The sequence below is a fragment of the Schistocerca piceifrons genome, chromosome 10, assembly GCF_021461385.2.
Source record: "Schistocerca piceifrons isolate TAMUIC-IGC-003096 chromosome 10, iqSchPice1.1, whole genome shotgun sequence".
NCBI classification, from domain to species: Eukaryota; Metazoa; Arthropoda; class Insecta; order Orthoptera; family Acrididae; genus Schistocerca; species Schistocerca piceifrons.
The window spans coordinates 13,723,727-13,741,424 of NC_060147.1; the positions used below are offsets into that span (position 1 = coordinate 13,723,727).

Sequence of the window (17,698 nt, forward strand, 5' to 3'; positions counted from 1 at the left end):
GGGGGTATGGTGATCTTCCTATTTTGCAACATTAAAGAAATCATGAAAGAGCATAGATCAGTTTCGTGACAGCATGAGAATTAGTTAATTTCCAGAAAACAACAACCATTTTTATTACATTTTGGCTGGTTAAAATTCTGTGCCTCTTCACGAGGAACGCTAATTTGGCACCAGTCTGGAGAAACTTTTGTGGGTATTGTAAAAGAGAAGGATTAGGGGGTTTATGTCCCATCAGCCACATTATAGATCATTAGAGACAAATCACAAGCTTGCTGTGGGGACGGATGGGAAAATAAATAAGCTGTATCCCCTTCAGAGGAATCATCAGGGCGTTTGTCCTAAGTGACTTAAAGAAATCATAGTAAACACAGATAAGGCTGGACAGGGATTTGCAACATCATTCTTTTTTTAAGGTGTATCCTAACTGCCCACATCTCACAGAAAGTGTGCTTACAATGGGTTCTGGTACTGAAGTATAGTTCACAAATGTTCAGCATTTACTTTTGTAGACTCCACTTTTCCAGGTCGATCTAACAGTTTCAGCTGTATTTTCTTCATCATACATTGGCTAATTTTCTATGCAGGTGGACCATTGTGTATTGGATGGATGACGTATTTGAGCAATCTGCCAGCTTGGGAGGTTCTTGTGTGTAGTGTCAGCTGCAGCCAGGACAACTTTTGCAATATTTCAAGAGGATAATTACTCGTCATCTTCAGATGTGACTGTGGGGAGATGTAGTAGCAGAGCAGCATACGTGCTAGCTCGCTGGCTAGGAAAGCGAAGCAACTGAGAGGTTGGTCAAGAATGGTGGGCATCACATCAGTGCGAGAGAATTGGCTTCCAGAGAGCCTAGCCGAAGAAAGGTGTGACTGCACAGAGCCTCGCACATGTGACGGGGCGAGTCACCAGCATCTGGCTCCGAGATCCAGTTTTCGGATCCGTTTCTCTGATTGTAGTGTGATGACATCGGTTCCAACAACTTGCTGAACTGAGTTCCTACGTCCGTCAGTTGAGTCATTTGGGAAACTTATTTTGAATGGTTCTCTGGTAATGGAGTCCCAATAGGTCACAGCAGACCACATAATCTTATAACACCACACCAGGCTAGATCAGCCAGAAACTTACGCTGTTGCCACCACCACCTAGGTACGGGACCTGGCACGAACTGCAGGTGGCTCTGGAAGTCTACATCCACTGTGACAGTCTGAAAGCCCCTCCTACACAATTCTAGTGAGGACTGCCACCACAGCTCACCAAAGTCTCATCACGAGAGGACAAGCAATTGCTCCATTGAGGTAATTTACAGTTTTCACAAGAGCATCTGACACTACATCTGAGAAACTTTCAAGCAATTGTTATGTAAGGAAAGTGTCATACAGCACATTATATTGAGCCATTACATTTTGGGCATGCAACTGTTAAGGTCCTATTTCTTCACCTGATATCTCGGCCATATATCTTTTGACCACCTTCCAACTGATCTGACACACTGAAGCTATTCAACCTGCAGAATGCACCACTGTGCACGCGGCAGGAACACGAGTGTTAGAGATGTCATTTGGCGGCAAAGAGCTATGCGTAAACTGAATCTGCGGTCAGTCGGTTGACGTGTGCTGAGATATCAACCTGTCTGTAGTTGCAGCACTGTAGTGACATCTTTGAGAGTTTATTAAAGAGAGTTTTGGATTCCATGCTGATTACAGGCTGAAACCACTATGTCTGTTGATTAAGTTCTTCACTAAATTTGTAATGTATCCTTCACCACTGAGCCTGCATCCTTCACCATTGAGTCACAAAAAGATGAAGAGCCTGCTATAAATGGGTAACATCATGCTACACAGAGTGAATGGTGTAGATGCAGTGCTCTGCCACAACTGATTTATTGGGCTGTAAGTGAGAAGCACGATTTTGGTGTTCAGTGCACCTTTCACGGACTGTAGGCATTATCTCCCCAACGTACGAATAGCGACACTCACACGGGATCTCATAAATCCCAGCCATGCAGAGCGTCAGGTTACCTTCGGTGGACCTCGAAATGACTGCTGTGTTTGGCAAGAGATTCAAAATCACTAACTTTGCGCTTGCTGGTGATCAAACAGTTTGAAGATAAATTGCCATATATGGCAGGAAAGCCACTGATTTTAATCTCTCTGTATCACCTCCCTCATTCCTTTAGGGGGGTAGGACGTCAGCAGCAGGATAGGTACCAGAGGACATTTTAATTTCCACTCTACATACTTTTACAAATAAATTCATAAAACTTTGTCAGCATGACCAGGAAGGGTTCAGAATTCACACTCATATCAGTGGAAGTTCGAAAACATAATGAAGTACTTTTTTAACATGTGAGATGCTTCGATGAATTTTGCACAGCATACAAACCATACTTAAAGGTGTATGAAAGTCTAGAATTTTCCAAATCTATTAAAAACTGTGGTAAAAATTGAGGTAGTTCAGTATAAAATTTGTGTTTTTTCTAAACATGAAGTTAAAATATAACAGCTCATTCGTTTTTTCATAAATTAAATAAATTCTAGAGTTTCATACATCTGTAAGTATGGTATGTATGCTGTGCAAAATACATTGAAGAAACTCTCTAACTTACGAAGAAAAGTGTACCTATAGCAACAAAGGCAGCCATTAGTAAGTGAAAAAAAAGATGAAATTTCACATGTTAAAAAAGTACTTCATTATGTTTTCGAACTTCCACTGATATGAATGTGAATTCTGAATCCTTCCTGGTGATGCTGACAAAGTTTTATGAATTTATTTGTAAAAGTATAGACACTGGAAATTAAAATATCCTGTGATGCCTCTCCTGCGCCAAGTTGGCCCGTTTTACGTCCTACCCCTCATAAGTTGATCTTTTGTTTTTATCTCTGATGCCTTACGAAATCTGTTGTGGATAGTACCCAGTTCATTCTGCAGACAGCTCTCATTTATGGGTTTAAAAAGGGTAGATCAGGTGCTGTAGCTTCTGTCTGTCAGCTCAGTCGGAAGATGGCCAACAGATATACAGTGTAAATATCAGATGAAGAAATAGGGATTTAACAGCCATTCTTTCCTCGGTGCCAGGGACTCTTGTAGATGCACAGCACATTATGTTGTCCTCTGGTGCAGGTGCACACTAGGTGTGTAGCCTCCCCGTTCACCGGTAGTCCTTGTCCTCGGCAGGGTACGCCAGGTAGTACGGGCTGGGCCCCAGCCCTGGCCCCGGTCCCAGACCCTGCAGGTATGGCGGCACCTGCTGCGCCGGCGCCGATGCGACCCGCAGGTGGCCGTGCTTGCCGGGCAGCGTGTAGTACACGGGGGGCGGTGCCAGCGGCATCGGCGGTTTCACGCAAGTGCATGTAGAACCGGGGGCCGAGCCGGGGCCACCCCCGCGGTACTGGGACGACGCGGGCCGGCCGCCGAGCGCCGCCTTCCAGCACCGCCGCCACAGAGCGCCCGCCGCTCCGCCGCCACGTCCGACCGCCGGCGGATGACCGACATAGGACGCCAGGCCCACCCCAGCGCCTGGCGATGAAGGCGAACGCCGCCCCAGGGTGCGTGATGGCGTGTCGTCGTAGGGGAGGTGACGGTGCGCAAAGCCGGCACGGCCGGGCGTGGCCGGTTTGCCGCCGTCCTCTTCGCCGCCGCCCCCGCCACCCTGGCCGGCGGCGCTGCCAGGCCGAGAGGTGGGCTTGGCCGTCCATATGATGTCCGGCTCATCCGCCGGCGGTGGCACCGTGGAGACGGAAGCGGCGGGCGCCTCTGTGGTGGCGGTGCTGGAGGCGGCGTCGCACGTCAGCTCTGAGTCGTCCACATCCGACAGCAGGCGGCCGGACAGAGAGGCGGGGCTCGCGCAGGTGACCTGTGGCCGAACAGAGCACAGGTGGTTTCCTCAGTTGTAAGGCGATTGACTGTGTAAGCGATTATAACATTGTAGACAATGTGTCAGACATTACAATACTGAAGTAGCTTGTGTATCAGATAGTACAATACCTACTGCTGTGTTTTGGGTACTACAATTTAAGGTGCATGTTCTAATGTTAGTAAATAAAACTTGTAAATGAAGAAATAGGCATCAGAATACTGTCTCTGACATTTATATAATTTTATAATGTTCTGTTTATTTTATCACAGATTGATAACGAAAAGGAAGGTTTTTAATATGACCATGTTGGTGACAGACAGGGTGTTACAAAAAGGTACCACCAAACTTTCAGGGAACATTCCTCACACACAGATAAAGAAAAGATGTTATGTGGACATGTGTCCGGAAATTCTTAATTTCAATGTTAGAGCTCATTTTAGTTTCGTCAGTATGTACTGTACTTCCTCGATTCATCGCCAGTTGGCCCAATTGAAGGAAGGTAATGTTGACTTCGGTGCTTGTATTGACATGCGACTGATTGCTCTACAGCACTAGCATCAGGCTCCTGCACATTTCAGTTGAAGTGTTCGTACGCTTCTCAACAACAGATTCGGTGACCGATGGATTGGTGTAGGCAGACCAATTCCGTGGCCTCCACGCTCTCCCGAACTCAACCCTCTTGACTTTCATTTATGGGGGCATTTGAAAGCTCTCATCTACGCAACCCCGGTACCAAATATGGAGACTCTTCGTGCTCGTATTGTGGACAGCTGTGATACGATACGCCATTCTCCAGGGCTGCATCAGCGCATCAGGGATTCCATGCAACGGAGGGTGGATGCACGTATCCTCACTAACGGAGGACATTTTGAACATTTCCTGTAACAAAGTGTTTGAAGTCACGCTGGTACGTTCTGTTGCTGTGTGTTTCCACTCCGTGATGAATGTGATTTGAAGAGAAGTAATAAAATGAGCTCTAACATGGAAAGTAAGCGTTTCCAGACACATGTCAACATAACATATTTTCTGTTTTTGTGTGTGAGGAATGTTTCCTGAAAGTTTGGCCATACCTTTTTGTAACACCCTATATATTTATTGTAAGATAGTATCTTGAGAAGTAGTTTGGTTCTGGTTAATATGTGATTTACTTTTACAGTGACCACAGAGTGTGAAAACTGAAAAGCCAGCCATACTACTAAAGAATACAAATTGATACATCATTTGAAGAAACATTTAGTTTCAAAAGTTAGATACTTAGCTACAGTTATTACATTTTGATAATTTCTATTTCACTGGAAGGCCTAGAGGATGGATAAACACAATGCACTGTAGAATATGTAATGCACACACCTGCATGTCACGCCCGGTGGACCCGGTCAGCCACCTCCTGAGGGGCCGTGCGTGGCAGTCACAACGCACCGGATTTGAAGCCAGGCCCCTCAGGGAGACGCCGGCCCGCCGTTCGTCCAGTGCCGACAGCACGGGGGCGCCGAGTGATGTCACGCGGCTGCCTGTCACGTCAAGCAGCACACGGCTGGAGCGTGGCAGCGCGAAGAAGAGTGCGGGCGGCAGTGACGATACAGACGTGTTGCGCAGCCACACCTGTGACAGGGAAAAAGTAAACTGTCCTATATAATAGGGAAGTTCTTACTGATTCATCAAATACATATTAAATATCAACTCAGGGCATTTTAACCTTGATGTTTCAACCTCTGTATGTAATAGTGTGTGTGTGTGTGTGTGTGTGTGTGTGTGTGTGTGTGTGCGCGCGTGCGCGCAACCGTGCATGCGTGCTTTGTCTAATTCTGGTGAAGGCCTGTTTGGTCAAAATCTTTGCTTGACAGTCTTTTTGTTGCATCTGTCTGTGACTTGGAATCTCTGCTATATGATGAGTAGCAACTATCCTTTTTATAATATTGTAAATATATGGATTAAGTGCCTATGGTGTATTCGTTTTATGTTATTCTATGCATTGACTCATTCCGTGTCCCCGAAGGTCCTCTTCAGTGTGACTTACAGAACATTATGAAAGAATGGGAAGAGGTGTGTTACTATCATTGTGCACAAGATTCACAAGGTTGACAAAGGTCACATTATACCTCCTAATATCCTGTCGGACCTCGTTTTACCCAGCATAGTGCAGTGCCCCAACAGGGCACAGACTCAACAACTCTCTTGAAGTTTCCTGCAGAAATACTGAATGATGCTGCCTCCATGCTTGCCAAAGTATTACTGGTGCAGGATTTTGGGCACGCACTGCCCTCTTTCCACAAATGTTTGATGGGATTCAATTTGGTGGTCTGGGTGGCCAAAGCATTCACTTGAAGTGTCCAGAATGTTCTTCAAACAAACTGTGAGCAGTTGTAGCCCAGTGACATGGCGCACTGTCATTCTTAAAAGTCCCTTTGTTTCAAAATTGTTATGGCTTTCATGGTCACTTGTTGACAACCTGACTGTTGGCTTCTGTCTCGGGTTCCTCGGCTGATGTTAGTTTCACAATTTTTCTGAGATTTTGCCAGCACGAGTGGCTGGCATTGTCAGAGCTTCACCCTTCATTGCTGGTGGTGAACGGAAGTTGAGCTCAGAAATGTACCTAGTGCACCAATGTCCAAGGGTCATTTCTGGTGCAGTTCTCCTGTTGCTTCTTGCAATGGCCGTTCGCTGCAGCACGGGAATCCAGGATCCGTTCACTTTGAGGCTTTCTTCTTTTTTGTCGAAGTTCTCTTGTTTTGTGTTTCTGTAACATGTCTGAACAAGCGGATGTGATAGCTCTTCTTTGCAGCCAGAACTTGTGTGTCGGCGAATTTTACTACGTGGTGGGCCTCACACAGCGTGTGCTCTGACATGACCAATTTCTCCTCGTTCCCTAACCTACAGTGCCACTTATGTTCTGTGGTCCTTGTGTTGATTAATCATCCAGTCATTCCTACATAAACCTTTCCTCATGTGCAAGGTATGCGGTGGATTCCCGAGATTGCAAGCGAGTCCCTTTCCTCTTTTGTTAATCTTAGACAGTCTTTATCTTCTTTGGTGGTTTATAAATACTCTTTACCCATGTTTGCACAATATATGGCTGATTCTGTTCGTCACTATGGGAATGTATGGCAGAAAGACTGTACCCGACATTCTTTTCCTGATGTGTCACAAAGGTAATGTAAGCTACGTAACAGAACATAAGTGGCATTGCAGATTGGGGCAGGCAGAGAAATTGGTCTCGGCAGAGCATGCGCCATTTGAGGCTGACCGTATAGTAAAACTCACTGACACAGAAGATCTGGCTGCAAAGAAAACCTATCACACCCACTTGTTCGAGGAAGCTATAGAAATACACAAACACGAGAATAGCTTCAACACAAAAGAAGAAAGCCTCAAGGTGAGTGGATCTTGGATTTCCTACAGTGAACAACTGTTGCAGGTAGCAAGAGGAGAACTGCACTGGAAATGACCCACGGAGATCGGTGTGCCAGGTACATATAATCTGCAACTGTGAGCTTGACTCCAGTCCACCACCGGCAATATAGGGCTCAGCTTTGACAACACCATCCACTCATTCTGGCACAATGTCAGAAAAATCGTGAAACTAACATTAGCCGAAGAACTCGACACAGAAGCCAAAAGGCAGTTTGTCAGTTCCATCATTGTTTGACAACAATGAGTTCATGAATTGCTGCAAATGGTCCTCAAGTAGCTGAACATAACCATTTACAGTCAATGATCAGTTCAGTTTGTAACACCTATATCAATTAGGAGTAGGTTTATACTGTGTAACTGTGAATCTGTGATTATGAAGTGTTTGTTCTTTCTTACTTTAGGTCATTGATTTGTGACTGGAAAAGTTTGTAATGTATGTATGGAAAAACTAAATAATGTTTAAAATATAATAGAGGGAAACATTCCACGTGGGAAAAATATATCTAAAAAGAAAGATGATGAAACTTACCAAACAAAAGCGCTGGCAGGTCGATAGACACACAAACAAACACAAACATACACATAAAATTCAGGTTTCGCAACAAACTGTTGCCTCATCAGGAAAGAGGGAAGGAGAGGGGACACATCGCTTGCCACCACTACGTCGCCACTGCTCCACCAACTTCATGCATACAGATATGTATCAGAGCAGCATGGACCAGTTAATTTGTGTGAGTGATTAATAATAATCCAAGTGCTATAAACCTGTGTTTAGAACCATATCTTTTATCCTAATCATGACCCTATGCAGGATCCCCTCCTAAGTGTTCAGAAAACTGAGTATCCTGTTTCAAATAAACTAGTAATTTATTTCTGTGTATTAAATGTGCGTGCATAAATTCAGTGTCAGATTGTGTAAATGTTGCTGTCTAAATTACCCACTTCACAGGTGATGAAAAAGACATGTATGATAAACTTATTTGAAACATAATTTAGCCCGGATAGCTATCATGAATGATTTTTTGAGGTCATTCAAGTTGGGTAATTTGCTTTGAAGGATGAAAATGTAAACTATTCCAAGTGGGGCTAAGAATTAAATTTAGTAGAATTGAATTTTGCTACTGAAATAATCATAGGGTTTGATTAGTGAGACAGTATCAGTTTATGGGTCCCCGCTATAATTTTCTCATATTAGAAAGATAACTGGAATATAATAGTTACTAAAGAAATCTGATACATTTCTATAAATGGGAGTATAAACAGTGTAACTGAGGTGTTATGTAATTTTTATTTGTGGTATTTATATGTCAGTTAAGTCAGAAGCCCCTCCATGTCCAACTTTAGTTCGATGCTTCCTGCAGTAACATCTCAATGCTTAGTCATGTAATGATCATGATTGTAACTGTTATTATTATGCGCTGGGTACAATTTTCCTTTCTATGATTACTGGTTTGTGCATTTATGGTAACTACTGCTACCCACAATTTAGATCGCCCTGTATTTGTGTGTATCCAGTGCGCTATTCAAAGGGAGTCTTAATGAAAGTTACAACAACAAGTAATATTCAATTTTCTTGAACATAATATTTCAAATTAATATGCCTACTTGGGCTGGCGACCGTTCGATTTTTCATTCGTATATGAACTTTACTACTTTTATTATCCCCAAAGTAAAAGCCTGTTGAGTTTTTCTATTAATTTCAATATATTCAGAATTACTGTCTGATACCTTAATCCATTAGACTCACACACGGTCAAAACTCAAAATCCTCCCAGAGGGTAACTTGGTTTGTGTCACGACAGGCGAGTGTTGTAAGTTGGAGCAGAGGAGCCAGTCCACTCCATAAAAACATAGCCCACTCCATTACGCAGCAACCACCAACTTGCACAGTGCCTCGATGACAACTCGATTCCCCGGCATCGTGGGCTCTGTGCCACACTCGAGCCCTACCGTCAACTCGTGCCAACTGAAATTTGGACTCATCTGACCGGACCGCAGCTTTCCAGTTGTCTAGGATCTGACCGATATGCTCACGAGGCCAGGGGAGGTGCTGTTAGTAAAGGCACTCACATCAGTTTTCTGTTGCCACAGCCCATTAATGCCAAGTTTTGCCACAGTGACCTAACATAGATATCTCCGTCATACATCCCACATCGACTTCTGCAGTTACTTCATGCAGTGTTGCTTGTCTGTTAGCACTGACAACTACACACAAATGTAATCACTCAAGTTAAGGCTGCTGCGATGCCCACGGTGAGAGGCAATTCCTAGAATTTGGTATTTTCGGAACACTCTCAAGATCGTGGATCACGATTTCCGACATAGAAAGCCCTATATGTCTACCTCCGACTGCTACTCTGCGTTCAACATCTGTTAATTCCTGTTGTGTGGTCACAAACACATCACAAACCCTTTCACGTGAATCACCTGAGTACAGGTGGCACTCAGCCACTGCATTGCCCGCTTATACCTCACGTACACGACACTCTTGTCCTCTGTGTACGTGCGTGTGGCTGGCATGTCACTTTTGTCACCTCAGTGGATAATATCGACAACTACATCACCGGTGCCGGTACACGATACAGGAGGGCACCGATTTACCACAATGTGGATCACCTCGATCGTCTCCCGTTAATGAATACATTGTGATAAATGAAACTGGAATAAGACCAAGACTTAACCAGATTCCCCCCTTCTTACTGTCCTAACTGTGCAGTGTGTCACGAGAGCATGCCTCTGTACCTCACTCAGATTTTGGTTGCCTGTTGCTTCCAGCTACGGTTTCCGAACACTGCTACCGGAGGTTGCTCCACAGGGTATGTGGAAGCAGGACGGCACCACACGGGGAACAGAGACTGTGGAGGGCCGTGGCTTACCTCACTCTGCCACAGACACGCAGGCTCGATACTTGGCCTGGCACAAATTTCCATTAGTCAGAATATATCTATTATATTTGATGCTCGTCATTTCGTGTCGGCGAATCTAATTCAGTCAATCTCCTGTTAAGCGAGTTAGAAACACTGTAATAGCTAGACAATAACAGTTGTAGACCTATCGTAGCACTGAAAGACCTGAGTCGAAACCAGGCCCTCGGAGTAGACAACATTCCATTAGAACTACTGACGGCCTTGGGAGAGCCAGTCCTGACAAAACTCTACCATCTGGTGAGCAAGATGTATGAGACAGGCAAAATACCCTCAGACTTCAAGAAGAATGTAATAATTCCAATCCCAAAGAAAGCAGGTGTTGACAGATGTGAAAATTACCAAACTATCAGTTTAATAATTCACAGCTGCAAAATACTAACACGAATTCTTTACAGATAAATTTAAAAACTGGTAGAAGATGACCTCAGGAAAGATCAGTTTGGATCCCATAGAAATATTGGAACACGTGAGGCAATACTGACCGTATGACTTATCTTAGAAGAAAGATGAAGGAAAGGCAAACCTAAGTTTCTAGAATTTGTAGACTTAGAGAAAGCTTTTGACAATGTTGACTGGAATACTCTCTTTCAAATTCTGAAGGTGGCAGGGGTAAAATACAGGGATTGAAAGGCTATTTACAATTTGTACAGAAACCAGATGGTAATTATAAGAGTCGAGGGACATGAAAGGGAAGCAGTGGTTGGGAAGGGAGTGAGACAGGATTGTAGCCTATCCCCGATGCTATTCAATCTGTATATTGAGCAAGCAGTAAAGGAAACAAAAGAAAAGTTTGGAGTAGGTATTAAAATCCATGGACAAGAAATAAAAACTATGAGGTTCGCCAATGACATTGTAATTCTGTCAGAGACAGCAAAGGACTTGGAGGAGCACTTGAACGGAATGGACAGTGTCTTGAAAGGAGGGTATAAGATGAACATCAACAAAAGCAAAACGAGGATAATGGAACATAGTCAAATTAAGTTGGGTGATGCTGAGGGAATTAGGTTAGGAAATGAGACGCTTAAAGTAGTAAAGGAGTTTTACTATTTGGGGAGCAAAATAACTGTGATGGTCCGAAGTAGAGAGGATATAAAATTTAGATTGGTAATGGCAAGGAAAGCGTTTCTGAAGAAGAGAAATTTGTTAACATCGAGTATAGATTTAAGTGTCAGGAAGTCATTTCTGAAAGTATTTGTATGAGTGTTGCCATTTATGGAAGTTAAACGTGGATGATAAATAGTTTGGACAAGAAGAGAATAGAAGCTTTTGAAATGTGGTGCTACAGAAGAATTCTGAAGATTAGATGGATAGATCACATAACTAATGAGGAGGTACTGAATAGGATTGGGGAGAAGAGGAGTTTGTGGCACAACTTGACAAGAAGAAGGGACCGGTTGGTAGGACATGTTCTGAGGCAACAAGGGATTATCAATTTAGTATTGAAGGGCAGTGTGGAGGGTAAAAGTCGTAGAGGGAGACCAAGAGATGAATACACTAAGCAGGTTCAGAAGGATGTAGGTTGCAGTAAGTACAGGGAGATGAAGAACTTGCACAGGATAGAGTAGAATGGAGAGCTACATTAAACCAGTCTCAGGACTGAAGACCACAACAACAACAGACCTATCGTGGTTACCAGCCTACGAGATGAACGACAGTAATGAAGCTTCTTCTGTTGGACTCCTCAGCAATATAATGAGGTTATTATTAGAAAGGAGAGGAAAGCAACTCCAGTCTGGACACAGACGGGCCAATCAATCCCACCTGAGTGCTGTATCATGACATTATTGAGAGCTGCAGTATAGAGGGGTGTGCGGTCAGCACACAGCTCTCCCTGCTGTTGTCTGGTTAGCAGAGCTAAAGCCAGCACTCAAGTACAAGGAGCATTTGGTAAGTAATGCGACACACTTTTTTCTCTGCCATTTTGGTTGAAAGAATGCAGAATTTGCTGTGGGACATTGTGGAATATTCCTCCTTCAGCCCCTATAATTTTGTGAAGTTCCGATAGGTGGTAGCCTTCAAAATGGCATCTGTAACAGAGGAGCACTGCACACTTAGAGCTGGCATCGAGTTTCTATTGATGGAAAAACAGAGCATTGCAGATATTCACAGAATGTCAGCAGAGACCCGGCAGTGAACAAAAGTGCGGCGAGTCGTCGAGTGAGGCATCTGTCATCGCTGCAATCTTTTCTGATCTCCGGTGTGCCGGCTGGTCGCACACAGCTCTGACTCGAGCAGTGTTCGAATGTGCTGTCACTCTCATTCGAGACAGTTGACAAAAACCTCGTTGCTCAACTGGATGTCTCTGTGGTTACTGCTGACACACTCATCCACCAGTTGTGCTACTCGAGAGTGTGTGCTCGCTGGGTTTCTTGCTGCTTAATGGAAGACTGTACAGAACAATGAAGGACAATCTGTGTCAAACTGCTTGCACATGCAAGGCTGATTGTAATACTTTTTTGTTCAATATTGTCACAGGTGCTGAGATGTGGGTTCATCACTTTGAACCAGAAACAAAACGGCAATCCGTGAGTGGCCCCACACCACCTCCCCTCCAGAGAAAAAGTTCAAAGCCACACCCTTAACTGATAAAGTCATGGCAACGGTCTTCTGGGACATGGAAGATGTTATTCCGTTTCACGTCCTCACACACACTGCAATAACCAACTGTGGAGTGCACCGTGCTACCCTCAGGAAACTGAAGAAATGACTTCAGCGCGCTTGTCGCCACGAAAATGCAAAGGAACTTCTCCTCCTCTGTGACAACGCCAGGCCTCACACAGGTCTGTGCACCCGAGATGAGATCACAAAACTCCATTGAATTCTTCTTCTTCATCCAGCCTACAGCCCGGATCTCACACCTTCCGACTTCAGTCCATTTGGACCGATGAAGGTGGACTCCACGGGAAGGAGTACACGGATGACGTGGGAATTTACTGACACACAAAGATGTTGGCTCCGACGTCCACCAGTAGAGTGGTACCAGGTCGGTATACGGGCTCTCCCAGTAAAGCGGCATAAGCTGTTGCATTGAACAGAGATTGCCGGCCGATGTGGCCGTGCGGTTCTAGGCGCTTCAGTCCGGAACTGCACTACTGCTACAGTTGCAGGTTCGAACCCTGCCTCAGGCATGGCTGTGTGTGATGTCCTCCCACTGAGGAAGAATTGCTGACAGTATTGGGAATTGAACCCAGGTCCCCTGCATGGCAGTCAACTCAGCTGATCACTCGGCTACAGATGCGGACTCATTATTAGAACTACGTTACAGTTCGGTCCCAGTTCACGAGTTATGACTTGCAACCATCACCATGTTAATAGGTACAAAATAATATAGTCCTATAACTCTTTCCAGAGCATAAAACTTCCAAACAATCCCACAAAAGGAGCAGTAGTATTGAATTGTTTTCTGTTGGGCTCCTCAGTAACATAAAAAGGTCATTATTAAGGCAGCCAAACAATTCTGCCACAGTTGACAGGTGATATGACTTGGAACTGTGACGTACTACAGGACCAAACATTATTTGTCATCTGTCATTACCTTTTCAGGAACACTGCAACAGCAATATGGTAACAGCCACCGTCACATCACAGCCAGTGGAAAAGACTCACAAATATGAATAATGAAAAGAGCGAGACATATAAAATGATGCATGTGGTGTGAAGAGTTACACAGAGACCCGTACACCTGTACTGGGTGATGATATCTGGCCTGTACAGATACAATACAGTGTTCAAATGATCTACCACATTTGTTTTTAACTAATAGGGAGAGGTCCCCAGGGGTGGGACTAACATTTTCAGACTGCCTTTTACAGTTGTGTAGGTCAGGTTCCCAGGAATCACACCTTGGTGTGCCCTCATTTGCAAGTAAGTGACAAAAAAGATTTCAGAAGTTCTCTTGATCCACTAGGGCCTTAAGAATAGCATTAATTTTCAGAATGGCATTGTAGCATAGTGGTTAAATTATTTGGGTAGTATGCTGAACGTTTAGGTTTCATTGGGTACTACTTATTTTTTATATCTTTATCTACATGACTGTGATCATTACTTTCATTCAGTTAATTGTTTAAGCACTATTTCTTTCATTTATAATCATTTGCCACATCATTCCAATCATCTTATTTACTTTTAGGGTTCTGTACTTCAATCGGTAAAAACAGAACCCTAATAGGATCACTTCATTCTCTGTGTATCTGTCGGCCCGAATTTTCAGTACCCTTTTTCTCAGGAATGGATAGACATTTCAAGCTGAAATTTATGTCAGACATTAAGCTCTAAGGTCCCTTGGTAATGTAAAACAGTGAAGCTTCTAAGTCAGGGAAATCGAAAGATACAGCCAGTTATGTCACATATATTCATACTTAGGAATTAACTTATCAAAAACTTATATTCTTGAAAGTCTTGGGATCCCTCAGACTAATATCCTGACAGTATCAGTGCCGACAACAGGCTAAAATCATTGAAATTCTTGATTCTTGGAATGAATGAACTGTCTATATAAGGTAATTAAGTCTGTACGGAACCTTTAGTGTGTCAGTCCTACTCACATCTGGCCAATTCTTCATTTCTGTTTCTTGTACAGTTTTTCCATTTGCAACCTTTTCCCATGTTTTTTAAGTTATTTTTGTGTTTATTAAGATTTAATTTCTTTCTTTTCATCACTTTATATTTTCATCTGTGTTATTACAGTTGTTACATGTGTTACTCATTGTGCTTGAACTTCATTTAATTAAAAAAAAATTCGTTTAAATCTTCATCTGTATTATTTTGTCAGTGGTATGACAATAATTTATGTTTTAAATCCTTGTATGGTGATTACCAACCAAAAAAATTATATCTTATAATGATAGGGAAATATTTGGCATCATTGAACTGCCAATACAAATAAATTATTTCATCTTCTATTTTTTAATCAGGTTATCAGTGTTTTTAAATGTGTAAAAATCATGACAGATAAATAATCACAAGAAAAGGATTTTTGAAGAAGAGAAATTTGTTAATGTTGAATATAGATTTAAGTGTTAGGAAGCCTTTTCTAAAGGTATTTGGAGTGTAGCCATATGTGGAAGTGGAACATGGATGATCAACAGTTTAGACAAGAAGAGAGTAGAAGCTTTCAAAATATGGTACTACAGAAGACTGCTGAAGATTAGATGGGTAGATCAATAACTAATGAGAAGATACCAAATAGAACTGCAGAGAAAAGAAACTTGCGCACTTCACTTCATATCTACAATGCATGTTGTCTACGGATCTAATAAATGAAAGATTAATTCGGCAGCCAGTAGGCTGTCTTACAGTAGGAAGGGTGGAGTGCGGTACCTCGAGGCTGGACGCACGGAGCCCGGCCAGTGCGCCCCCGGACACCTGTCGCAGCGCGCGGCCGTGCAGCCCGAGGTGGCGCAGCCGGGGGTGCAGCGTGGCCGCCAGCTGGTCGCTGCCGAGGGAGGCCTCCGTCGTCTCCAGGTCCAGGCTCTCCAGAGGGGGCAGGCCACGCAGCACGGCGCGCACGTCCAGGAAGCCCAGCCTGCAGAATGCTCAGATTTATTAACAGACGAGTATGGGATTCGGGCACGGTGTACCGGTCCGAAAGAGTTTTGACAAAGACTGTACAAAACAAAACAAAAAGGGTTGGAAACTGATCTTTCATCTGGAGCATTCTAAATCAAAAGTTAAAATTTATGGTATATGGATTTGTAACTATTGACAACATTCCATTAGTGTCACACATGCCCGCTGGAGAAAAAAATTGTGTACAGTACTTCTTGTAGGCTCTCTTACACTGTTTAATCTATAGGAATAATTTCCCACTAAATTCTAATTTGCTCAAAGCATTTACATTATTCTGGAGGCACATAAAAAGGTTATCCCTGGTTCTCTTCAGAACATACCTAATGCATGCTGAAAGTCATCTTAAAAATGTTTGAGGATGCTCCTATCAAACCTTTGAATTGGCCCGTCCAGAAAACCTACCTATTTCTTTGAACCACAATACAATGGTACTTGTCATGTCTACAAGAACTTTATCATACTGGTACAGAAAAGTATCAGATCCAAGTTAGAGACACATATAAAGGCGTAAACCCATCCCGCCACCCTCTCACACTAACATTGCCAAATCCGTAGTAACAAGGCCGTAAGAAAATGATGATGGAGACGATGCTTAAGGCCTAAACTGTTATTGTAAATATCATCATTCATTTTGGCATTAGCTGAAACTGTTGGTTTAGCACCAAAGAAAATTTTTTTCTGACGATCACACCACTTTCACCATATTGTAGCGTCACCACACCACACTCAAATACACATCATTTGGGATACGGACAACACAGTCTACGCATGTTCAGCTGAAAGCACATCATATCACATTCTGTGCTCACCAGTGTTCCTGTATAACTGGGCCAGCCAGTTAATAAAATACATACAAAATCCATAAAGAAGTAGGCGATACACACTTCAAGTAAAGTGAGTGATACATCGTAATTTTTACTATGTTAATGTACATTTACCATTATGTTTCTTCCTGTTGTGCATATTAATCATTATTTAATATCACTTGAAGTAATGTAATTACCTGCAGAAGACAGAGACCATTATCAGAAAACTTCAGGTATACATGTGTCTCTTCAGTCAGTTCAGATGTTTCATATCTTGGAAGCCACAAATTTGTTTTTAACGCAATTTTGGACAATATTATAGAATTATCACATAGAAATTTCCAAAAAAGTCTGTAAAATTTAATAGTTATATGTTCAAAATACAAACATTTTGACCATAAACGGCATTTAACTCTCAAGATGGCACACTGTTTTCCAGAACACGAGCAGGCATGCGGTGTACTTTGTACCCCCGTAAATAACAACTGTCTTTATGTTACCGAGGTAAACATGTATGTGCAAAATCACAGTTTAATCTTAGTTTAGTCAAACAATGATAAAATAAACTTACATTATATGAGCTAAAGCATGGTTTAATTAAACAATAATACAATAAGCATCCAATATACCACACTGTTGCAATATTCAGTTGTTACCCTGCAGTAATGATTCACTCAGAGCATGAAACAGTGCAGTTGCATCATATTCCAACCAACCACTTATTTGATTATCCCTTACACAACTGCCTCATTATGAGATTGTGCTGCTAGCTCGTAGTCTTGAGTCATTTTCTAACATGGATTGTAAATTTTTTCTCACCTAGCCCACCGTATATTTTTTATTGCTGCTACTCCCTTGGGCGTATGACAACGCGACACATCATTGTGTTAGCTGAAGCAATAATGAAGGAATATGCATGGACTCACAATTAGAAAACAACAACAGAACTGCACAACACAATATTATTTGCGGTTGCTGCACTTTATGCATAGGGACACCCGTGCGAAGGTTAAACTAAATTGAAAGGCATTTGTTTGTATCAACTAACAAATCTGTAGCATTGAAACATATGACTCAGTACCACACGTACACTTATTGTCAAGGTATGATCATATGGGATATCAAGTGA

The 17,698-nt window shown here is 42.9% G+C and overlaps 1 protein-coding gene across 1 annotated transcript in view; it reads right to left on the minus strand.

Annotated features, from left to right (window-relative positions):
* Window positions 1-3,149: 3,149 nt before the first annotated feature.
* Window positions 3,150-17,698, minus strand: part of LOC124719034 (chondroadherin-like protein) — a 174,832-nt gene continuing 160,283 nt past the window's right edge. Inside the window, exons 15-18 of the mRNA XM_047244702.1 lie at window positions 15,515-15,719; window positions 5,208-5,459; window positions 3,510-3,854; window positions 3,150-3,422 (exon numbers count right to left, since the gene is read on the minus strand). Of these exons, the coding sequence (XP_047100658.1) occupies window positions 3,150-3,422; window positions 3,510-3,854; window positions 5,208-5,459; window positions 15,515-15,719 (1,075 nt within the window). The remainder of the gene's footprint in view (window positions 3,423-3,509; window positions 3,855-5,207; window positions 5,460-15,514; window positions 15,720-17,698) is intronic.